At 41.1% G+C, this 25,997-nt stretch overlaps 1 protein-coding gene and 1 long non-coding RNA gene across 2 annotated transcripts; both read right to left on the bottom strand.

The window, feature by feature from the left end:
- Positions 1-4,074: 4,074 nt before the first annotated feature.
- pde6gb (phosphodiesterase 6G, cGMP-specific, rod, gamma, paralog b) lies at positions 4,075-4,855 on the bottom strand. The gene is made up of 3 exons (XM_076298929.1): positions 4,719-4,855; positions 4,378-4,418; positions 4,075-4,151 (listed from the first exon to the last, which is right to left on the bottom strand). Exons 1-3 carry the CDS (start codon positions 4,853-4,855, stop codon positions 4,075-4,077), a joined length of 255 nt encoding a protein of 84 aa, XP_076155044.1.
- A 19,832-nt stretch (positions 4,856-24,687) lies between these two features.
- LOC143137755 (uncharacterized) lies at positions 24,688-25,087 on the bottom strand. The gene is made up of 2 exons (XR_012990082.1): positions 24,957-25,087; positions 24,688-24,850 (listed from the first exon to the last, which is right to left on the bottom strand). It is a non-coding gene; the product is annotated as an uncharacterized LOC143137755 (long non-coding RNA).
- Between the last annotated feature and the right edge of the window lie 910 nt (positions 25,088-25,997).

A 25,997-nucleotide genomic window follows, 5' to 3' on the forward strand; every position in this document is an offset into this window, starting at 1 on the left:
CCTTGGTCTTTGACCCCATGACCTAAAGGGCCAAATCAGCCCATCTTGCTTTGAGTAACTGTGCATGATGTAGACTCCTTGGGCCCTATCATGACATTCTAAAGTGCATCGTCACTCGTCAAAAGTCTATTCAAATTTAGTAGGATGTTCAGTTCACATTGGGAGGGGTTTCGTTCTCAAAAGTGGAGCGCATGGCGTAACAAGGTGTTCCTAGGTCTTTTAATCAGTCATATGGGTGTGTTTGGGGCGTAACATCATTTTAAACCAATGAGAATGACATCTGTCATTCCCTTTAATGGCGCAACGCGCGATATGTCAAATAAATGCATCGGTATTTTGGCATTCAACGGCGCATTTGAAGGAGGCTGCTTGCGAGACCGTATGGAATAGTCATTCTTAAACCATGCTTTACTAAAGCCTAGCATAGCCTTCACGCATTTGCACTCGTCTATTATTTGAACTCATTGGCAAAGTGAAACTAACTTCACCAAGGAGTCAGTCAACGACAAGACAGTTATATGCAGTTACTTTCACTATTGACTGACAATGGGTTTCCATCGAAAACATAGGCTGGAAAAAGCAACACTTACCCTAATGTTGCTCAAATGACTGAATAAAACAACATTTATCCTGCAGAGGAGTTGCTTATATCTCGTGACAGTGCGTCTTCAGCTGTGCTCCATAGGTGTCTCTCGCCTCTCCCCTAATCACTTTTAACCATCATTACCAATTTGCAAATGATGGTGAATAACTACTCATCATGAAATGTACAGTATTTCGTAATATCTTTATTCTAATTATGTTTACCATTGTAATCGTGCAATTTGTAATGCTTTGCATGGACGTGCGCTGGTGTGCATTCATGAATGATAGAAGGATGGTGCGTGCACCTGCCAATATGACTGTTGACATGCGCTCTTAAAATAGCATATGAACAACTCGCCATTGACTTCTGACCAGGTTTAGGTGGTGTATGATAGCGATTTTTAGACAATGCGCCAGGTCCCTCCCTAGGTTGTTAATTGCCACACCCCTGGGCGCAATGCTTAAAAAATAAAGGTGCAAAATAACGAATTCAACTTCGCGCTGGTGAATAACGAACTTTACGCCATGCGCTGGTGACCCAAAATACAGCCCCTTAAGTCACCCTTTCTGTCTTAAAGCTGCAGTTGGCAAAATGTTTTTGATTATATTCACTGAAACCGACTATATGCTCCGACAGAACAACATAAATCAGCCATTTAAAAAAAAACAAAAAAAAAACGCACTTCTACCTCCACCTAGAGTCTGTTATTTGTTTTGCAAAAATCCACAGCTCCCAGTTCTTCTGGTCCAATCAGAGCAGGGCTGTGTGAGATCTGACCGTCAATCACAGTCTGGTGCACACTGACTAGCACAAACTCGATCAAAGGGTGCTCGGTGGTAGTGGGGGAGGGGCATGCGAGTTGTAAATATTCAAAATTTTGGCTAATCCCCTCAATCTGTCAGACTTGCCAACTGCAGCTTTAAAGAAGATCTTGAAGACCCAACTCTTTTGAGAGTAGTCTCCTCTCTCGACAAATCTAAGAAACCAACACAACATGCACTTCTCATGCACTTCCTTCTACCTCCTTTTTCTACCACTATCTCCTTCAACTGGCCTACTTAGATGTCTGCAGTCTCATCATCAGGTGGTAGTATTTATTATAGTATGTATTGCTACCTAAGTGTCCCTTGAATTTTATTGGTTATTTTGTAATTCGAAAATATTCGTTCAAAAAAATATAAAATATTAACTTTCTGTGGAGGGCTGTCATATTCTGGATACTTGACACAGAAAATCGGTTTTTTCTGTGCCAAGAATGGAGGCCTAGTGCTTTGTAGGTAATGAGTAGAATGTATTCAGTGGACCTTTCAATTTTTTTTTTTTACTTCTAACTGTAATAACATACTGTATGTGCACTTTGTGCATCCTCAACAATAAACAACAACAATTTTGTTCTTTTTTTAAATTATTTATTTGATCTCATCCTGTAGAGAACACATGACAGCCATGTTCGATAATGACACAACTATTCATTTCAATCTTTCTGTATAGATCTTATCTCTCCAGCTCTGTCCACCTGGTTTACATTAGCTATAACCAGTTGCAAGAGCTCTCTAACACCATGTCAGAAATAAGGATTAAGAGGAGGACCAGGTCACCATTCGTACAGTATTTTATATGAAGTTGTGCAAACCAGCCACAGAATGTTGCATAGTTCTCTCACAATGTAGATGAGAGAGAGTGTCATGTGCACGAGAGGGACAACACTTTGCGATCAGATGATTCTAAACAGTGCACCTGTGATGAACACAATGGTGTGAAATGACATCTACATGAGATGACATGACATGAGATGAGATGAGATGACATGGGGAAGTAAAGATCTACAAAGATCTATCATAGAATGAGATGGGCATAAAACGAGATGGGCATGAAACACGAATCACAACACAAATGCAAAGAAATCAACTCACACATATATAGTGTACATATATAGTATGAGGCAAACATAAAAACAAAACACTTAGTTTCTTACATGCTTGAGGACTAAGATGTTCAAGGGAAGAAAAAAAACTCATGCAACATCAAAATGGGTGTGGATAATGAATCATTACAATGAGATTTACAAGGGAAATCAAAATGGAACTAAAATTAGTGACAAAAAGAAGATGATGAAGAAGATGATGATGATAATGACTATGATGACGACAATGACAATGACGATGATGATGACAATGGCAATACTATATATTCAAAGGTATAATTAAAGTTGAGCAAAAGAAAGATCAAAAAAGGGAAAAAGAGATAGTAACAACTCTAGATAAGTGCAACACAATGGCTATGATGGAGATAGAGATGAACAGTGCACCACAAAGTGTTAAGAGGGCGTCCTCATTGTACTACTGTATTTGTCTTCAAACATCCCCTGCCCAAAAAAGTGAACCCAGCCCCCCCATAATATGTGCCTTTCCTATAAACAGGAAACCCCACACTACACTCAATGAAAACAGGGGAGAAAAGAATCTGGTGGAGGGTGCATTGACCTCACGATTCTCACATTCACGCCTCGTCCGCAAGCTTTTGGCCTATCCCTGAGAAAACATCTTTCTGACCATACACTAGGTGACGATTCTGTGGAATATTCATCTGAGATATGGGGGAAGTGAACAGAAAATGTTAACCTTTAAAGGATTATACTGATGAGGATACAGGGAGAGGGTGAGGGAGGAATTTGATCCATAGTGTCAGAGGCTACACTTGACAATGGTCAGCAGCATGATCTGCGAGCTCTACAGGACTCTGATCGTTTTCTTCAAAATCTTGGCATGGGTGGAAGTGCCTCCGAGGTGGCAACAGAGACGCCAAGACACATGAAATGAGAAGCCATGCATTTCATGGGTGCACCACTTATTTTAATCTGTTTAAACTCATTTTGAGGCTGCTTGGTTTGCGTATGTTCTGTTCCAGATAAAAAGGAGAGGTGAAGGAGGTGGTGGTGGTGGTGGTGGGGGGGGGGGGTGAGGAGAAAAGAGAAGGTAACAGAAGTACAGAAAAGAAAAGCCTGCTACAGGAAGAGGTGAAGAGAGTGGGGTTGGGAGGGTGCTGGGTTGTGCAGCTGCTGTCTACAGATACAGTGCAGAACTGACCGAACAGAACTGGCAGATGCCAACTCTGAGCCAGATCTGGCCCAGTACAGGGTCGGACCTGTTCCCAAGCAACGGGCTGTCTGGGTTAAAGAGGAAGTGCAGAGACACTACCACTGCAGATGTTTGAGTCTGAACAATATCTTGCAGAAAAGGAAAAATGAAACCCATGAAAAGGATAAGAAGATCAGAATGATACTTTTTTGTGCACTATTTTTCTTTGAATTTTTCTATTTTTATAAACATTACGTTTTGATATAGATATATATTTTTATATAGATAGATGTATGATGAGAGTGTTCCAGTCGGGTTGGAGCCCATGGCCAGGACCATACTGCAAAAGGCCGGTTAGCAGATGGTTTGAAGCACATGGAGGGAATTCTGGGAGTTGGAGTCCTGTTGGCCTTAGATGATACCGTACTTGGCCAGCTCGTCAAGCTCCAAATGATTGAAGGCTTCCCATGGGCAAATGACAGTGATGTCTGTGGATCAAAACCAAATAGATGAGTTCTCAAATATGCTAGAAAAGGCATAAACAATCGTATTGTAATGCATTTAATTTTTCTTTTCTTTCAATCTAATGCATGCCTGAGCAATTGTAAGTTAAAGCTGAATGTTAGTGTATGCTTATTGTAAGGGGAGATCTAATATGAGAAAAAAACTGTTGTTTTATGTTTTCAATAAGGCACCCAATGATCATTCACTCACCAGTGCCTAACCCCTCCATTCCGGGGATATCATCTCCAAAGCTGCAAGGCAAAACAAGAGAGAACATTCACATTTAATTTCATATTTTCCTCACACTCAAAACAGCACAAGTGTACCTGTATACAGCATAATTACATTCAAATACTGATTTATGACACATTTAAAAGTGTTATTCTCCTCTATGTGCCATTGGCTCCTCTAGTATCAAGTGACAAACTTCCATTAATGTTGCATGTTGATTACGGAGTCAAGTCTGCAACCTCCCTTTTCTTTACTGTAAGAGTTAATGTGCAATGATATTGGTATTAACATCCACACTGTCTATCAACGGTCAGACTCACCCTTGGATGCCCTTCCTTGGGGGCTTGCTCTTGAACTGACGGGTCTGCCTCTGCTTGAACTTGGGTGGTCCCTTGCGGGGTGTGGCAGGGCCCCCGACGACACGGGTGGGCGGCAGCTTGCCTGGGTCCAGACTCATGGTGAGGGTGCCTTTAGGGGTGCAGGGTTGGGTCTAGTAAAGAGTCACGATGAACCCTTTTGAGAGAGAACAAATTAGTATAAAATGAACAAATTCTGTTATGAAGTCCAGTCCAGCATTAAGAGAAATTTTTGGTCAATGCTTTTGTGGCCGATACTTCATAGTGCACGGTGCACTGGGGGGAAGACTGAAGCTCTACTGACCATTGGCAACAGTCACTATTCTTTTTTTCCATCTAGATAATACTGGAACAAACTTTGCATGTCATGGTTCTCACAATTAAAAAAGGTGCTTCACTCAAAGGGTCCCCTAAACACCACATCATCCTTCGTCCAGCTGACCCTGCCATTGCCATTTGCCAATCAACCCAATAGTGTAATCCTCTTACACATAGAGACACCAGGCACATGTGCAGTCATACTCCATTGTAATTGAATCTCTGTCCACTCTTCTTCAAAGTGGTTGACAATGAGAGTAGGGCTCAGATGACCCAATTTTTTTTTTAGTAATCCCATGCAGGCTCAAGTTAATAAGTGCCCAGTGTACTGATGCAGCCAATCCTCTCTGGAGATAATCCAATTAAAGCACAAGGATATGATGAAGAACATGCTGAGGTGGCAGAAAGCCTCCAAGGAGACTAGCGGGAGAGCCCCAACGGGTCTTCCAAAATGTCAATGTTTAGCTAACTTGTAAAGTGCAATTTCTGTTCACAGGGAGTAGCCAAATTGGTAGTGACTTGGCCTAATTGCTTTTTGTTCAATTCCAAATCCAATTAAGTTCAATTTCCTCTGCAAATGTGTTTCTGTTTGAACTATTAACATCACATTTCAATCATTGTTGAACAGTTACGGGAAAAACAATAGCAATTTGGGCAGGCAACATAACAAAAACAACAACAATCAGCATTTGCTATACTCTTCTACCGCATTTCATAACAATCTGAAAATCAGCAAGGAAGTCTGCTTGATGTAGGCCCTTTGCACTCTCAGTAAACACTGAAGAGTTGAAGTTATCATACAGATATTCTATTAGCACCATGATCTATTCCAGTCTTCAAGAGAAACCTGAATAGTCCACTCTTAACTCAGCTCAGAGATGTCAAAGCATACCCTGCAGAGAAGACAAACAGTGATGATGGACCAGACTTACCGAGAGTTTGGGTGGCTGGCAGTCTGTAGGCGCCGGAGCACTCTCTTGCTTGCGCTGGTGAAGGTGGCTGGGCTTACTATGGAAACCCACAGGGATGATGGAGTTCTTAAATACTATCTGACCCTCTGTAGATTTGGGAGGGGCCGCCTACCGCCCCTAATCCTATGTCATGGGTTATGGGAGGGGTGGGGTGGAGGGGACAGAGGGAATGATACAGGAAGGGGAACAACAGCTCTAGAAAAGTCAATATCAGGGTTTTTACAAAACAAAAGCTCTTCCTTCACAACACACTTCAGAGATAAATGTTTTCTGTAGTAGGCAGAAATAAAAGAAACTACTCGCACAAGTATGACATACTATCAGTGAAATGTTTAACTTAACCTACAATATTAAGGTTACTATTTCACTTGCAGGTTATTTGGCTGGAAGCAATATTATTGATATTTTATTGATATTTTTTACTGTACCATAAATTCGGTGACTCTAAACATTTTACTTATTTATTTTATCCCAGTGCTTTTCTTATAATATACTTTGTTTACAAACAGAACAGACTTTGTTTACATGATGAAGGGGCAGGGACAAGATTACTCTGACCAGTTGAGATTTTACGCTATATGGTAAATTTCAACTGTGTGTGTTAAGAATGCAAATTCCAAGTCATACAACATACAAAATGCAAAGTTTTATATTGAAAAAGGTTATACAAAGAGGCAGGAATTTTCAAGAATGATCTATACATACTCTGGGAATTATGATTACATAAATAGATTATTAAAATATGTCACAGATTATTGCAAGATAATTATTTCTCGAACAATTGCACTGATAATACTATTATAGTATTATCAGGTAAATAAAGAAACTGCCCTTCTGGAAACTGCCAATCTCTCTCTCTCTCTCTCATAACAATTGTTATGCAATGGCCTCATCATCTCCATCTGGTAACGAGGTTACACCCTCAGTAAACACCGTCAGAGATTGATTAAATGCCATGTAATCCACCTATAGCAATAACTGCTTGTGCAGGGTGCTCTACCACTCAGTGCTCAGAGTCTGGATTAGTGCCACCACCCTCTGGTGCTCCCCAGCTTCATACATCTTCGCCTATTCCTCTGAGGTCTCAAAACAGTGCAGCATCCTGGCCTGGTACATGGCTCACTGACCAAAAACAATTATTCCAGAACACATCAGATTACCTGTGTCCATCTGATTAGCTAATCACATTCAGCAGGCCCTCGGTCTGGATTATTAAGGACCCCCCCCCCCCACCCCCAGCCCTAGCCATCTGTGTGCAATGCTGTTGTTAATTGCCTGGTGTATAAGACAGTGTTTCTGTGTTGTGTTGATGTCCAAATCCTGCAATATCGAGCAAACAGATAACAGATATGCATTCTACTTCCAGACAGATTGTGTAGCATTGCTAATATTTGGATTCCAATATACATTATATCAGAGTCTACAAAGTGTATATTGTATGTAACTCTGCTGATCTGTGATATTGAACACACTTCCCAAATAATTTACTCTTGTGAAATTGTCTCATTATGCTATTGGTTCGTGACGGAGCTATGATGAATAGACTTAATCTTTAGATGTTCATTTCACCAAACATTATTAAGACACAGCATGTGTATAGCCGTATGGAGTACAAAAAAAGGCTTACTAGCATGCAGCTGACAACAGTTCATTGCTTGCTCAACTTTTTTTGTATTTGTTTGTTTGCTTATTTGTTTGTTTGTTTGTTTGTGTCGTGGGATATTGTGGCCCTGACTGCTCCACAAAATTGCATAGCCTGGGCGCCTATGGAGTGACAAGCGTTCATCTGTCCTTCACATGACCATATACATTGAAAAAAATGTATGTCAAAAAGTATTGTGTGCTGTCTGTTAGAAGACACGTGAACACTGCAAGACCTCTCATCCCAGTTTCACATCGATCATTACAAATGAGTGACTCACCCTCATAAAAGCCACTACATCAGACGAATGCCCTCATTCACCTCTCCCTAGTCTCCTCAAGTCCATGCCTATGGGCTGATTGGGGTTGAAAGGGGTGATTTGGGGAGATTTGAATATGGGTCAGTGCATTGTGAATGTCATGTGCTTGTGGGGTTGACCTCTCCCCAAGCCTGCAGCAGGGGGTCACAGGGGGGCAAACGTGTGTTCTGTCTGAGGTTAATGAAGCATGAGGGCTCTGCAGACCTCTGTCTACAGTCTCCACAGCCAATGGGACTCAATCGATCAAAAAGCATGAGTCTATCAGAACAGGGTGGGTAGTCATACTGACATGCAGACAGTGACTGATCAGTAGTTCCCAGATCCCAGAGAAAGGCTGTGAACTTCCTGCCTTCCTTTATGTTGGGGAGTGATTTTGCTTTCTTAACACAACAGTAATCTGACAGACAGGTACAGTTATATGGGTGAGGACGGTGCTTTGCTGAGCAGCAAACCAGACTCACAAGAAATAATGCACACACAGGAGGATACAATGTTTCTAGTTACAGTTTTTTCTGATTGCTTAAGCACATTTTTTGTAACTATGGCTTTTTTTGCAAAACTCTACACACAAATATGAAAACCTTTCACCCAATCAGCAAAACATTGTAGTTCTCTTGCAAAAGCTAACACACCTTGCTTAACTCTTCACACTATTGTAAAAATTGTGTTTTCTTATCAAACAGTAAACACAAGCCATCAATAGCCAACAATAGTAAGCACACAATGTGCCAACTACACACTAATGGTATAAATAAAAAACACATCTGGCTTTTGCTTTCTCTGTGCACAAGGTAGACTACAGTATGTCAGTTTGAGGTCATACTTTTGTCATAGTTCTGTAAACATACAGGGAACCAAACTTCAAGTATTACAGTAGTGTTTATTTACACACATCAAAACAAACACAAGTGTGTTTTTCCAAGTCAAAACACAAAATAGCATTTCACTGAGACAAAACAAATCAGTCTACATCTGGTCGTCTCTCTGAAAATTTCATCTACATCACATGCAATGTCCTAGTCCAAGGCACCGGGGAAAATAAATTCTGGAATGCCGTATCCAGGCCTGACATGACAATATTCCCATGTAGACTGATTTTTTTGCCTGTAAAAGGGCTATTTCTTTCTCTTCTTACCCTTCCTCTTCCCCCTCCTCATCCTCCTCTTGCTCCTCCTTGTCCTCTTCCTTTAACTTCACCTCCTTGTCCTTGTCATTCTCTCCCTCACTTCTTCACCTAACGCATCCTCTTCCTCCTCTTCTTCCTCCTACTTCTTCACCTCCACGTCCTATTCTTCAGCCTCCTCTAATTCTTACTTTTCTCACTCTTCCTGCTCCTTCTATTGTACCCATTGTACATTACCTATGGCTTATTTATAGTGCTTAGGTTGATTGCAAAGTGAACTAATTATCTAAAACAGTTTTCACATGAGAAAGTGTGCCAGAGAGTTGGCAAAATAGTGAAAATAATAGCCATACATGTGTATAGATTTGCTAGGAGTGTGTTGATCATTTGGAAATTGAGTGTAAAGCATGAGTTGTGTTTACAGTTCCGCAAAAAGAGTGCTGTGCAGTGAATTGTGCCTACAGTTGTGCAAAGTGTGTGTTACAAAATTGCAAACTGAGTGCAAAGCAGTGTTTGTGCTTTTAGTTTTGTGAACTCAGTGAGTGGTTTTGCTATAAGTTTTAGTTAAGTTTAGTTATAGTTTTAGAAATTGTGCTAGAAGAATCACAGTTGTGTTTAAGCATTCAGAAAAAACTGTAATGTTTTCAACAAGTTGCCATCACTTCATATTGTCACTGTTTTGCAAAAACATGTGACCTATTTAAACCCGTTACTTCCCCATTACTTATGTCCACTGCCTCTATGAATGATCTACAAATGTAGGTCATATCTTTGTAGGGAATGAGAATGATGCATGTGTATGCATGCACATTTTCTGGTGTATGCATGCCTATTGAGTATTCGTAGGAAAATGCCCATGGCCTACATGAAAACAATTTTTTATTACTTTGTTTTGTTCATACATGATAACTGTGTCTACTGTGGGCCTAGTTAATAATTGTCCAGAGGCATCTGGAAGACTGAGTCCAAGATGTATGACATTTAATAAATCATAGTATGTGCACCAAAAATATAGTCATATGAAGAATCAACGTGCTCCTGTTGCCTCTCTGGGACACTGTCAGCATCGCAGCAGAAGTCTAATTAGTCTAGACATGGTGAAACCAGTGACGCCTTGGCACAAGAACATCCATCCCGAATCCATCTAATAAGTCACTTCTTTGCATTCGCGTCATCGCCACACAGCCCTGGCAGCCCAAAGCGCCCACTTTACTCCTAATCCCCCGTGAGTCAAAGAATAACTCTGGTCTTTGTCTGGCCATGGTGTTGCATACTGTATACCTCTTGGGTGATCAAGCTGGCCACTGCTGACTCACTCCATTCTGGAGATCATGGTCACCACGGAAACCGTGTATGGCCTGGGCACCCGTGACGGCTCATGTTCCGTGCTGCCTGGCAACACTGTGATGCCCTGGCTCAGAAACATGCGGTGAGGGTGATTAGTGACACAGCGTGTGGCCAGAAATGGAACATAGTGATTTAAGAGCCTGCTGAGGCCGACAATGTAGGCGTATGCTCAGTAATGGGAATCGGAACTATCGGTTAAAAATGGAGCATGGTTTTATTAGGGAAAATAAGTTGAATGAAAGGTCAAGACATGGACATAAGAATATGTAGGCTCCTATAAGGGTCAAAGACTGTGTTTATATCACAAAAAATATATTATAAAGATATTGCCAGCCTGACTCTTAGAAAAACGCACATGGCAGGTTGTATGATCATGAAGGAAGGATAAACTCATTCGTTGTTCCCACAACTCCACTATATTCCTGTGGTCCAGGTCAGAAACCCCACAAACATGTTAAGCCTTCACAGCACTATATCAAGAGTGCAAACCATGCAATGGTATTGGGGAGAGTCAACAATTCCTTTTTTTTTTCTTCAACTATGTTCACCAACAACACAGCTTAAAAAAATACAAAAAAGTGGAACAGAATAATTTTAGAGAGAAAACACAATGAATGGAGTAGGTTCAAAATTATGACACACAGGGAAACATTTTTGTGAATGGATTAGTGCAAACCTTCTGTAGCTGAAACTCCAGATTTGCCCTAACTCCTGGGGGTATTCCAAGTACGTGGTTTAGTGACAAACCTGGGTTACTACTGAGTAAGTAGTAAACCTCCCACAAGAGGAGAACTATGGCATTGTTTTGTTATGAGAATGAAGCAAATACAGTTCTTCTATTAGGAGGTTTACCACTTACTGAGTTAATTTACCCAGGTTTGTCACTAAACTACATACTTGGGGGGGTATTCCAAGTGTGTGGTTTAGTGACAAACCTGGGTAAGTTAACTCAGAGAAAGGGGTAAACCTCGTAATAGATGGCCTAATTCTCCTAACAAAACAATGCCATGCTCTTGCTGTAGGAGGTTTACCACTTGCCCTGAGTTAACTTACCCGGGTTTGTCACTAAACCACATACTTGGAATACCCCCCTGGTGGAGAGGGTTAAATATAAACAGTGAAGGAAATCAGTTTATCAGTGCCAGTCCACCTGTTTTCTTGTGCTATGTTGCCCTCTAGTGGTAGGAACTGAGGTTACAGTCTAAGAAACACTTTCAGAGGGTTTATTTAGCTATTTTTGCTGTCAAGATTTCTCACAGAATACATGTGAAGACATACATATAAATACTCATTCCATATACATAAAATAATGACAATGACAATTTGTGCGTATTGTATTTCAAGTTCCGAGAGGATGTGAGTGGTCAGTCAGCATGGAATTCTCCAAGTCACAGCACATTGGGGGAAAAGTTACATTAGAATATTGTGAAATAGTTTAACTTTTCATTTAAAACATTACAACATCAGACATTTCACGTCTCAGTCTCTGAGCTGTAGGCACACCACACAAGTATTGCGAGCTATACAGACTGTAACAAGTATAGTCCGTTTACTAGCATTACTAAAAAATCATGTTTAATAAAATTTGAGGGCCACTGAAGATAAGATAACAAATTTGAAGTTTTTGGAGGAAATGAATTACCACAACTTGGGAGTGGTCATTATTCTTATCACAAAGTGGGGCCTAGTTCTTTTGGGGCCTCTTTCTCTGAAGACAACTCCTCTTTGGCTAATCCTCATGTTTAAATAAAATCATGCCATTGTGCTCACAAAGGCTCCACACTAAAGGATAAATAACAGAAAGCACTGTTCAGTGTGCAAATGTAACAATCTTGAAAATTGCTGTTGATGATCATATAACTACCACTGAGTATTAGGGCCACACATGAAGAGAAACATATTTTTGCCATGACTAGATTAAACTCGACATGTCCACATTAAACTCGACATTTTGTCTTTATTCGACATTCAAAACTAGTTAGTAGGCTATAGTTGTTGCTAAACCCAATTCTGAAGTAGGCCTATAGCCTACAATTTCACCAAATCATCTAGGCTATACAAGGCATTTTGTTGAGTTGTTGGCCAACTGATTGAGTCTGAGACTGTCCGGATTCAGTGGCAGCTACTTTGAAGCAGTCACTCTCTCCAAACTAGTTTTGATTGACATGTCAAGATGAAATGTCGATATTAAAGTTGACATGATATTTCAACATTATTCTCAAAATTTTGAGTTTAATGTCAAGTTTAATCTCATGGCAAAAAAAAAATCTTCATGTGTGGCCTTAATATAACACATAAATACCAAGAGTTATTCATATCTAAACTGATGTGCAACTATTGGCTTCTTCATACTAATTGCCAGCCGGTAAGTGTTACCTTCACATACTTCACTTACTGTGAATTGGATGAATTACATAAATTTCATTGTCCGTGTCTGAACCACAGGGCTGCTTATATAAAGTAGACTGCTGTGTTAAAGTGCTGTTGTAAAGGCAATGCTCTCCAGACTCTCTCACCCTTCAGTGACTGACCAGATCAAGAAAAAAAAAGTCAAATGCCTGCTACAGTCCACCTTCATGCTTGCATGTTATGTAACAGGCACAAACACCCACACACACACAGCCACCCCCACACACGGGTCAATGTTTCTTCAGGAGCCTGATTTCCATTCTCAGGTAGGTCTTGAGGTTCTCGTCCTGAATGTTCTCCTCAATGGCCGCCAAGGCCTTCTCACCTCCGTCGTGGTAGTACTTGAGAAGCTCCTCTGCGTGCTCAATCCACACGCAGTTGTGGCAGCCACTCATACAGCAGCAGGTAGGAGGGGCCGGCGGTGGCCCCAGGTCCTCGGACTTCCCTGGTGCGCTCTGTGCCGTGTCCGAGTTTCCCCCTTTGGAGGAAGTGCTCATTGACACATGAGGTTGAGAAGGTGATGACAGAAGAAGGACCTGTTTGCCAAAAGCTCGATGATGGTTCGTCAGATGATGCAGAAGTCTAACCCCACTGGGTGGGAAGAGGGAAGGGAGACTCCTACCCAGATGAGCTAGGCAGAGACAGCAAATCTACACAAATCAATAAACAGATAAGGACTTGATAAACAATGGCTTCCTGTGCAGTGTACAGTAACACACGTGTATGACGAGGGGCTCAACTGACAAAAGCAGAAACATATCAAGTTTGTAAACTGAGAGTCAATTCAGTCAGTTCAGTCATGAAAATAAGCAGCTTTGATTGAACAAGCATGCAATGAAGTTAAAGTAACATTACACAACAGGGCCGTAGTCACCATAGACATTGAGGGGGACGTGTCCCCCCCAATATTCAAATATGACCAAAATGTCCCCCCCCCCCCCCCCCAATATTTGGACATAGAAAAATAAAGAAAGAATAAAGCGCTATACTAGGAAACCAACACGTATCTGAAATGTAATCAAACGTAAATAACGCACAAATTAGTGACCTATGGTTCCAGAGTAGCCTACACCCCTGAGTGGTTTGTCCTGGTGATTTTCCGTTTTTCGTTAGTGGCGTGCGCTATCAAAAGCTTCCATTTACTGCACCCTACTGTGGTGAGGTAGGGTTGTCAACAATATCGCAAAAGCTACCGGTACAATTTTCACAAAACTTCTTTAAAAGGTGTAGCACAGGCTAAGGAAATCCCATACATGTTTGGACCCGATCAGAATGAAAGGGAACATTTTCCATATTGTAGCCTATTCTCGCAATGATAGCGAAAGTGAAACGTTTTATTTTAAATGATGAATTTGTGCAAGCCTGTGTCATTTCTTTCGCGTCTTTCAACATAAATAATGCATTCATATGCTAGTAGTAATGCCAGAAATTACCGTGTATAGGCCTCTTAGAAATCTTGTTGCATCTGGCATATTATTTAGATAACTTTAGATTACTCAATCGCGCATCCATGCAGGCAAAACGTGATCAAATGTGGCGACGTTTACAATACGTGATAGCCTACAGTTAATGTGAATCGCGGACAATAACCAAAGAAAGGAATTTGCACCTCCATTCACCAATTTAAGGCTGTAGTAGGCCTAGTGTTTCTACATGTTGGCACAAAACGTAATTTCTGTCAGAAGGCAGTCTTTAATGCATACAGGGGTAACATGAGGTGAGTCAGACAGAAGAGGGGCCATGTCTTAGTAGCCTATTCCTGAATCCTGTCCCTTTCAAACTAAGTTAAACTTGTGTGATTAGCCGCCAGCATAATAAAATCTAAATTAAAAGACAAAATCTTATTAGGCTCCAAACCTATGAGTCTAAGCTTTAGTTTAAAAAAATCTTCAGGTGTAAGTAATAAGTTAAAGAACCACATTCTGTGTAATATAGAGGTTATCATAAGATACTCTAGTTTGTAATTTCTTTTAAACTATACATTTTGAACACAAATGGAGTCACGGGTCCAGGGATGGACCAGTGAAGTTGCTTCTTCTCCACCCTTCTCTTTTCACAAAACTCACCAGATGGGGGGCAGGGTATATGCAGGAATCATAGAGTTGAATTTACTACTTTTTACTACCTTTTTTACTACCTCCACAATATTTTTTACTACCAACACGACATCAAGCAGCAGCCCTTTTTTTTTTGGGGGGGGGGGGTACCACTTACTACTTGCTATAAGGTATAAATCATAAATATTAGGTACACTAATAATTTCTAATTGTGATCATTAAGTATGGTCATTGTCAATGACAATGTTTTTTTGTAGTGTCGAGGAGTTCAGTTTCAGTTGTCCTTACCTTAACCCTAGCCCTTGAGTTATCCTAACCAGCCCTTAGCCCTAATAAGGTGAATGATAACCTTGGCACAAATGACGCTAAAACACCAAACATGTGTGGTGAAAAATGAAGAACAAACACCACCGAAACAACTCTAGTCTAAGGATAGGCCCAGAAATCTATTTATATGGATATATAAAGCCATTATTATTGGTATGGTATTGTTGTTGCACATTTGACACAAAGCAGTCCGTGAAAACATGCACATCAGTGGACTGCTTTAATGCAAAATTGAAAACTATGATTTCATTGCATTACTCAGCATGGATGCACGATGCTTGCATGATAAATACTTCCCAAAACAACAGTTAGGTAGGTAGGTAAGGATGCCATTTAGGAGTGTAAATCAAGTTTAATCACAATTTGATAAAATATAGATTCTTTAAGCCAATGATTTGATTATTTTCAATACTTCAAAATGTGTAGCAATGCGATTCGATGCGTTACTGGTCTGTTGTCGATAGGAAATGATAGATTTTGGTTAGTTTTCATGGATTCAAATGCCAATATTATAGGCTAAATTATAAGCCAAATACTGAACATTGACTGTGGAATCAAGTAGGTTACAGAGTTTCTTTCCCCCCCTAAAACCTCCTGCTAGATGCTTTCAAATTTAACATGGTTTTAAACTCATATGTTGCAGTTTTCTGTCACTGCAATAAAACTAGCCTATTTGGAATATTTTGTATAATTTGCTGTTCCTTTTATGAGAACAATTTAACTGATCAAGTTTTCATAGGCTATTGAATGATTTAAATGTGAATGCCATAAACTTAATTCGCCATTAACTAGATTCGCGCAGTTGTCATCTAAATGCAGTGTTTTGTAGGCTATTCAAAGAATTTCACGTTCATCACTCAGTTGTGGTGTAGGTCTGTCTTGAGTGACCGCTGTCCCTTTAAATGTCTGGGACTTTAAATAACGGGACTTTTAAACTGCATGCTGTTTTTGTTGATGGACAGTTCCGTCTTTGATTCAGTTTTCTACCGTTTTAATAAATGACACGCGCACTTGCGTGGTTAAAAGTAAGGAATTGTTTTCACTCGTTTTCTTGCAATTCCGTAACATTAGATACTAGGTCTAGGTTACGTTAAAACAATGTTGTCGGTTACAGTGACTAGTTCGAACTTTGTTACTGATGGGATAGGTGGAATTTTATTGCACGGTTCTGGATGATCACAGTCAGATGGCAGCGCTACCGTCAGCTGAACGAAAGCTTAGGCCTACACTAGTCAAGTCCACAGTTGTTAAAACTTCCAGCTGAAGTAGCCTAGTGTAAACTGAGAGAGTTGCCTCCTAACGGAGTGAGTGTAGCCTATATATTTTTTAGCTGCTATCCGAGTGATAGGCTAGCCTAGGCCTACATCTACCGCTCCTTTGCTACATGAACAAATATTATTAGATGAGTGACAGAAGCACCGGACACCAGACCAGCAGGCCCATATGATAAACGCAGCTCTGGTAGCCTGCGGTAGGGCCTAGATGACGTGAAAAACGCGAGAGTCGCCGAAAAGCATCCCTGCATCCCTGGCCCCTAAAAAACTCTTCGGATCTGCACGATTCATATAAGTCGCCCAAAGCAACGTGAAGGAGACACCGAAAAGCGTGTTGTTTGTATCCCTGTAATATCAACTGAAGCAAAAAGGCGAAAATGTTGTTTGTTGGCTGTCAACCACGGAACTCTACACAGTTTACTTCTACGTCATTGCTATCGACTCCGACTCACTCAGGTCCTGTTAGCACGTATATATTTTTTAATTAGGCAAGATGAAGTTAAAACATGTAGACACAAATATTAAGCAAAATGTAAACTCATATATTGAGGTGGTGATGAAAAATTTACTACCAAGTCAAATTGCATTTATTACCTTTTACTACCTTTCAAGGGCCTTAATTTTGGTAGATTCTATTTACTACCTTTTACTACCTTTTACTACCGCGCGGACACCCTGCGGGGGGGGCATCTGTGTCCAGGGGTTCATAATCCATCCATGCCATGCCTATGTCCGTCAAAAGTTTGGAATAACCTAATTGACTGACCTAACTAACGACTTGTTTGTGATTTTTAATAATAGTTTTGCATGGTAGGAAATGTATTGAAATTCTGTTTGGGGGTCCCTCAGACCCCAACACAGATTTGGTCCCCCCCAATGTTGACATCATGACTACGGCCTTGTTACACAAAACCCTTTTGAAAGTTAAGTTAACGTTTTGTGTAAAACGGAGCTAGCTAACATTAGTTGTCTTCTTTTGTAACGTTAAGGTTTCATTCATTAACATCATGTTAGCCAACTATTTCGCAAATAAATGTTATTTATCATGAAAGTCCCTTTTCTTTTTCATTTCTCCGTTATCCCTTTCATCTAGATCAAAATGACTAACAAAACAACCTAGCAAAGCAAACGGCGGCAGCAGCAGGTAAATTAGCTAACTAACGTTAGGCAACTTTTACCAACCTTGTGGAAGCATGACGTCGCTGTCGCGCCCTTTCCACTAAAAATTGACATGTTACTTATCTTCGTGGTTACTTACATATCTACACCACATCTATTACCTAAGTACGTCGGTATTTTATCCAGGTAAAGGGATCATAGCTTAGCTAAAATACGTCCGAGTCGTCCAAGGAGGCATCCATGTTTGACAGCTAATGACGTCATGTTTGCAAACACACCAGTATCCAATCAAAATAAAGAGACTTAATTCGAATGACCAACCCAGGCAACTGAACAAACAAAGCCTTTCAAAATTCGTGTTCATATTATGTATGAAAACACTATTCCCAAAAAGCATCTAATGTATGATCAATTTTTGTCATTACATCTCGCTCTCCCTCTCTCTCTGACAAGCTTTATTTTTCACAGCGTTTCCCCGCTTGTAACATAACCTATGACATTATTATTTTTCTTTCTTGAAGTAGGCTAGCCTAGGCTACAACCTGCACAATATCCTATAGCCTATTGGTCTTTATGGAACTAAGTTTCAATGGCTTACTGAATTGTTGATTTGTTTTAAACAGCGACTTCAGTTTACATGGGCCTAAACAAACAAACAAAAGAAAGAAACAGACAAACATACAAAAATTAACACATAGCCTCGGCCTAGGCTAAATATCTGCTCTGTTCATGGCAATGATAACGAAAGGCATAATGTCACATTGATTTTGTAATATAATTTATTATTAATAATAATAATAATAATAATAATAATAATAATAATAATATGATAATATGATGATAATGATTGTGAATGTGATGATGATGATGGTGATGATGGTAGGCCTAATTGTGAATGCGATGAAGGTGATGGTTGTGAATTTGAATGTGAATGTGATGATGGTGATGATTGTGAATGTAAATGTGATGACGGTGATAAATTGTGATGATGCTAAAATGAAATAAAATGAAGTAGAGTGTTCTGGAAATGGCCAGCTCTTCCTATCATTCTCTCTCCCATTTCTGTCTTTGTCCTCTCCTTTTCCTCAGCCCTTTTGGCCTCCCATTTCTGCCACTGCCAGGCCTCTTCCATTTCATGCCGTCTGTTCTCGGTCTTCAGGCCCTCCACTTGCTCTGTTCCCTTTCCACTCGGGACACTGCGGATGCCATATACCAAACAAAATATCATGAAATCATCATCATTTTCTGGCATTATGTGTGAAATTAGATAAAAGGTAAAAAACTTACATGGCTGATACACTTGGTTTCCCTCCTCCTGTTGCCTCACAAATGGGCTTTCCACTTTCTTATGGTAGTGATTTTTTTGTTAATCCACCCAATCACTCTCCTCTTTATACTTTTGTCCTTCTGGACACTTGTCTGGGTCTCCATCATGTCCTTTCTCTCAATTTCCTCTTTTGTGTGGCATCCCTGCATGCCATTTAATGTTGGTTTGATCATTTTAGCCTTTCGCTCTACTTTTCTTTCTTTTTGCTCCTTGATCTCCTCCAACCTCCTTTGACGTTTCTCTCTATCATCTTCCAGTATTTCTTCTGTTGTCTTTTTCTGCTTTTCTTCAAGCTGATCATCTGGCACCTGTTCTTTCTGTACTTGTTTTGTTACATCTTTTTTCTCCTCTTTCTGCCTCTTAGTTCTGATAACCCTCTTTTCATGTATTGTTTTGTCATCCAGGATTCCACATGTCTGGTTTTCCATCATTTCCTGCATTTCAATTACCTCTGTTTTCTTGTGATATCCCTGCGTGTCATTTAACATTGGTTTGACCATTTTAGTCTTTAGTTTCACTTTTCTTTCTTCTTCCTCCCTGTTCTCAATCTCCTTCAACCTCCTCTGACGTTTTTCTCTATGTTCTTGCAGTCTTTCCTCTCTTGTTTTTTGTGCCTTTTCTTCAAGCCAATCGTTCGGCACATCCTCTATCTTTACTTGATTTGTTTCAGATTTTCTCTCCGACTTCTGCCTCCTACTTTTGATAACCCTCTTTTCATCAATTTCTTGTCGTTCAAATTTTTCTTTCCTCTTGTGATACCCCTCCTCGTCATTTAACAACAGTTTGATCATTTCAGTCTTTTGTTCCACTTTTCTTCCTTTTTCTTCCTTCTTCTCGATCTCCTGCAACCTCTTCTGACGTTTCTCTCTATGTTCTCGCAGTCTTTCCTCTGTTGCCTTCTGCATCATGCCTTCAAGCCAATTATCTGGCTCCTCTTTTTTCTTTGCTTGTTTTGTTTCATTTTTTCTCTCCTCCTCTTTCTGCATCTCCATCATTTGCTGTCTTTCCATTTCTTTTCTTTTTTCTTCCTCTTTCTTTTCATGGTATCCCTCCTCATCATTTAGCAAAAGTTTGATTATTCCAGCTTTTTGTTGTACTTCTTTCTCTTTTGCTTCCTTCTTCTCCATCTCCTCCAACCTCCTCTGACGTTTCTCTCTATGTTCTTGCAGTCTTTCCTCTGCTGTCTTTTGCTGATTTTCTTCCAGCCAATCATCTGACACCTGCTCTTTCTTTACTTGTTTTGTTTCATCAATTGCTCTGTCATCTAGGACTCCCCATGTCCAGAGCTCCATCATTTTCTGTCTCGCAATTTCCTCTTTCTTTTTGTGGTATCCCTCCTTGTCATTTAACCACAGTTTGGTCATTTCAGCCTTTTGTTTTGCTTCCTTCTCTTTTTCCTCCCTCTTCTCTATCTCCTCCAACCTCCTCTGACGTTTCTCTCTATGTTCTTGCAGTCTTTCCTCTGCTGTCTTTTGCGGCTTTTCTTCAAGCCAATCATCTGGCACCTGCTCTTTCTTTACCTGTTTTATTTCATCTTTTCTCTCCATCTCCCTCTCCCTCTTTGTTCTGATAGTCCTCTCCATCTTCTCCATTTTCTGCATGGACTTGAATCATATACTGTGAGCTGCTTGGATTCAGCAGTTTAAAATTAATGCTTGGCCTACTGGGATTTAGAGATCAAATAAAACAAACTATCAAATCATATTCTGTTTGCTATGTTGTAATCATTCAAAAAATGATTTTTGGACAAATGCCTACCTGTATGAAGTCTGTGCACTCTCAAAGAAGCTTTCTGTTTTTTAGAGCAAACGCAAGTCTTATCTTGTTAGTTTGATATCCAAATGAATGTCCTAGCCTACTTCTGTTTGAGTTCTTTGTTACTATGGTGAAAATGATGATGTCATTTTACTTTACTATTGCATCACACTCATTGGATTGATGGTTAAACTGATCTTTTAGACAGGTAGAATGCCTATTGTGACATCACTTTGCAGCTGTGAAGGATCTGATTAAACATAAGCATGCTTAGCTTATGTTTATGCTAGTTCTTAGCAGATGCTTTTGTCCAGTGACTTAAAATAACATCATAAATTCTACATTGACAGTAAAATGAAAGTACAGTCATATGACCTAAATCTTAGTGTTGATTGAAAGCTGACAGAGCAGATGTTCATTGGAGGACCATAGTGTGGCATAAAGCTGGATCATAGAATTAAAACAAAAAGGTGCAGATCCAGAAAATGTCCTGTAAGCCAGATTGAGGGATTTTAATTCTGGCTGCTATAGGAGGCCAATGAAGAGTCACTAACAGAGGAGTTACAGTACAAGCATTTTCTTTGACTGAGTAAACCAGACATGCTGCTGCATTTAGTTCTTGGGTTAAAACCATGCCATTAAAAGCCTATGCTTCATTTATTTATTATTTAATCAACTAATTTGTTTTAGGTAATATATTTTTTATGTATGCATGTTTAAATGTAAAGATTTATGCATGTTTAAATATAAAGATTTATGAACATACAAAAAATAACAAAATAAGATTTGGTTACTGTTCCAAAAACAGTCAAGACCTCAAGGCAGAAGTTTATATTTATGTTCACAGTATTATGGCCTAAAGTGACAGGTGCTTGCAAGCTTGCAAGTATACAGCTCTCCAGTAGATGTCAGTGACAGCACTTAAGGAGAAGCCTGCTGTATTACAAGAACTGCATTTACGCTCTATGGTGTTTTAAGCGACTGCGACTGTTGACTTCAAGGCACCTAACCCTAACCTTAACCCTAACCCTAACCCTTGCCTGTCTTCCATGCACCGCTGCCATACAACGTTTGGGGCTTAAAACTGCATTTACCATGCTGGGATGGAACTTGAATTTGGAAATGTGTACATCTATTAGCCACTGGCAGAGTTTTGGTCAAATTCACCAGCCACTCAATATTAAATTATTAAATTATTTCTGAAATCTACTGGCCCCTTTCTTATTTTACCAGGACTGGTGCTATTTACATGGATTTCCATCCCTGCCCTGCACACATCATTTCTAAACGGTTATTTATACAGTGTCTTTCAGACAACAGAACCATAATCATTAAAACATGAGTTTACAAGTAGACCTCCTCATACAATAAAGCATAGCCTAATTGATTAACTATATGCAGTCCTTTTACTGTCAAAGAAAGTTTATTTCAGTTTACTTTCTTTTCCTCCATCTTGTTTTTCTATCTCATCACCCCAGAGGTCAGGGATTACAATGAACTCCATTAAAAGTGGTTCAACTGACCCAGTTTATTGCTAATCCGGAACCATACAGTCAGCCTTTAAGGAGCATTAGCTTTAGAAACCAGCATGGCTTTCTCTGGTGAGTGAACAGGTCCATTATTTTCTCAGTGGAGAACAGGGCCTTTGATGTTATGTATGCTGTGTCGTCCAGTGGTTAGCCACTCTCTTAACCATTTTATGTCTTTAGTGAAGCATGAACAGGAATGTCGGATGGGTTGAGTTGAGTGGGTGGAAGGGTGAGAATCCACCAGCAAGGTTGAAATTCCCTACAGAAGAACCCACGGTGTGTTTTGAGTGCAGGCTCCATGGAAACAAAGCATTCTGATGTTGTCACCAGACATGGACCTCAGCCCAATTTTTCTAACATCTAGGGTGTGTTGTATGTATCACAGTTTATCTAGGTCTAGTCGTTTATTTTCATATCTGACACGAAGACACTGAGACAAGGATAAAGAGGCTAAAATTAGACTCACAGTGATTCTGAATTAGTCGATGATACGTAAATAGACCTAATGAATAGATCTATCTTATTTTGTCATTTTTTCCGCACTGTAAATGAGGAGTGCCCAGGGAGTGCTGGAGATAAAGTTGTTATAGTTATCATAAATAGACATACAAATCAAGTGATTACAAGTACCACCACATGTCATCCTTGTAATTGTCCACATACAGCAGGTGTGGCTGGAGACTCCCAAGATATGTGGCTATCACTTGCTGTAATTGCTGGTACCAATATGATGCACTGTTTGGCCTGACAGTCAGGAATGTTATCAGCTCAGGGCATGTCACCAGTGAACCTTATCTGGGATACTTTTGTTGTGATATGGAGGTCCCCCTGATTATGTAAGACTGGAGGCTCAATCCACACGCAGTTGTGGCAGCCACTCATACAGCAGCAGGTAGGAGGGGCCGGCGGTGGCCCCAGGTCCTCGGACTTCCCTGGTGCGCTCTGTGCCGTGTCCGAGTTTCCCCCTTTGGAGGAAGTGCTCATTGACACATGAGGTTGAGAAGGTGATGACAGAAGAAGGACCTGTTTGCCAAAAGCTCGATGATGGTTCGTCAGATGATGCAGAAGTCTAACCCCACTGGGTGGGAAGAGGGAAGGGAGACTCCTACCCAGATGAGCTAGGCAGAGACAGCAAATCTACACAAATCAATAAACAGATAAGGACTTGATAAACAATGGCTTCCTGTGCAGTGTACAGTAACACACGTGTATGATGAGGGGCTCAACTGACAAAAGCAGAAACATATCAAGTTTGTAAACTGAGAGTCAATTCAGTCAGTTCAGTCATGAAAATAAGCAGCTTTGATTGAACAAGCATGCAATGAAGTTAAAGTAACATTACACAACAGGGCCGTAGTCACCATAGACATTGAGGGGGACGGGCCCCCCCCAATATTCAAATATGACCAAAATGTCCCCCCCCCCCCCCCCCAATATTTGGACATAGAAAAATAAAGAAAGAATACTAGGAAACCAACACGTATCTGAAATGTAATCAAACGTAAATAACGCACAAATTAGTGACCTATGGTTCCAGAGTAGCCTACACCCCTGAGTGGTTTGTCCTGGTGATTTTCCGTTTTTCGTTAGTGGCGTGCGCTATCAAAAGCTTCCATTTACTGCACCCTACTGTGGTGAGATAGGGTTGTCAACAATATCGCAAAAGCTACCGGTACAATTTTCACAAAACTTCTTTAAAAGGTGTAGCACAGGCTAAGGAAATCCCATACATGTTTGGACCCGATCAGAATGAAAGGGAACATTTTCCATATTGTAGCCTATTCTCGCAATGATAGCGAAAGTGAAACGTTTTATTTTAAATGATGAATTTGTGCAAGCCTGTGTCATTTCTTTCACGTCTTTCAACATAAATAATGCATTCATATGCTAGTAGTAATGCCAGAAATTACCGTGTATAGGCCTCTTAGAAATCTTGTTGCATCTGGCATATTATTTAGATAACTTTAGATTACTCAATCGCGCATCCATGCAGGCAAAACGTGATCAAATGTGGCGACGTTTACAATACGTGATAGCCTACAGTTAATGTGAATCGCGGACAATAACCAAAGAAAGGAATTTGCACCTCCATTCACCAATTAAAGGCTGTAGTAGGCCTAGTGTTTCTACATGTTGGCACAAAACGTAATTTCTGTCAGAAGGCAGTCTTTAATGCATACAGGGGTAACATGAGGTGAGTCAGACAGAAGAGGGGCCATGTCTTAGTAGCCTATTCCTGAATCCTGTCCCTTTCAAACTACGTTAAAATTGTGTGATTAGCCGCCAGCATAATAAAATCTAAATTAAAAGACAAAATCTTATTAGGCTCCAAACCTATGAGTCTAAGCTTTAGTTTAAAAAAATCTTCAGGTGTAAGTAATTGTCACGGTTCAGACAGACGACCAGAGGACCACAATTGCGTCACACCAGAAAGTTTATTAAACTTAAGGGAAAAGGGAAGTAGGGAGTGAATGAAGGCTCCAGGGGTTCCAGGGGTAGCCGGGAACGTGCTGTGTCTGTCCCCCCCCCCAGTGGCAGCGAAGCGTCCTGTGATGCCGGTGGTGGGTGGTCCGGAAGTCCTGGGGGGGAACACAGATACAACAGGGCGGATGAAACGAGGCAGAAATACAGTTCAAGGGAAATCCAAAATTCGTAGTAGCAAGGCAGAAGGCTGGTCAGAGTTACCGGGATTGAAGAGTAGTCAGGAGTCGTTACAGCAGAAAGCAGGTCTGGTTTTCAGGGGCAGAAGAGTAGCCAAGATTCAGGCAGGTCCGTGGTCACAAAACAAGAGTCAGCCAGAAGCGCGAGCAAACAGGTTCCGGGTGAGAGCTTTGCAGACGATCTGACAAAGGAGAGCTGAAAGACAGGGCTTTACATACTGGGAGAGGTTAGTGGGTAATGCAGCGCAGCTGGCAGAGTAATTAGAGCAGAGCAGAGCAGAGACAGGTGGAGCTAGTTAGGCTGAGTAGAGAGAGTGGTGAGCAGAGTGGAAGATAATGGAAACCAATTAAGGTGGTAACCCGGTGGAGTGAGAGGGCTCATGACAGAACCCCCCCCCCAAGGGACGGCCCCAGAAGTCCCAAGAGCAGCACCATGCCGGGTGGGAGGAGGGGAGCCGGCGGAGGGCTAGAACTCCTCCGAACGGTCCGAGTGAACGTCCTCATCCTCGGAGGAAGCCGGAGGGTCGTGGTCGGGAGACGGGACAGGTCCCGAAACAGGGTCAGGCACAGGACAGGAAGCCGAGCGGGCAGGACGGTTAGGGACCCCTCTGGGGCGGCCCCTACGGATTGCAGGTTGATCAGGATTCCGTTGGTGGAAGGCGGTGATGAGGGTCCGATCCACAATCCGACAAGCCGGCACCCAGGTCCTTTCCTCAGGTCCATAGCCCTCCCAGTCAACGAGGTACTGGAGACCCCTACCCCTCCGTCTGGACCGAAGCAGGCGGCGGACGGTGTAAACCAGACCACCATCGACGAGCCGTGGAGGAGGAGGAGAAGGCGCAGCAGGGACCAGCGGACTCTCATGAATGGGCTTAATCTTGGACACATGGAAAGTGGGGTGCACCCTCATGGAATTAGGCAGTTGGAGCCGGACAGCAGTTGGACTAATCACTCTTACGATAGGGAATGGGCCAAGGAACCGAGGTGCCAGCTTTCGCGACTCCACCCTGAGTGGCAGGTCCTTTGATGACAACCATACCCTTTGACCAACATGGTAGGTGGGAGC

The sequence above is a fragment of the Alosa pseudoharengus genome, unplaced genomic scaffold, assembly GCF_046254945.1.
Source record: "Alosa pseudoharengus isolate Yale_2024_CS ecotype anadromous, Long Island Sound unplaced genomic scaffold, YU_APseudo_1.1 YU_APseudo_1.1_scf_21, whole genome shotgun sequence".
In the NCBI taxonomy this organism is placed as follows: Eukaryota; Metazoa; Chordata; class Actinopteri; order Clupeiformes; family Clupeidae; genus Alosa; species Alosa pseudoharengus.

Excerpts from the sequence above, each read along its gene's own strand:
- pde6gb (XM_076298929.1), bottom strand. The coding sequence starts at position 4,855 with ATGAGTCTGGACCCAGGCAAGCTGCCGCCCACCCGTGTCGTCGGGGGC. Across the intron at positions 4,419-4,718 it reads CCAAGGAAGGGCATCCAAGG|CTTTGGAGATGATATCCCCG; the intron begins GTGAGTCTGACC and ends TTTGCCTTGCAG. Across the intron at positions 4,152-4,377 it reads AATGGAGGGGTTAGGCACTG|ACATCACTGTCATTTGCCCA; the intron begins GTGAGTGAATGA and ends TTTGATCCACAG.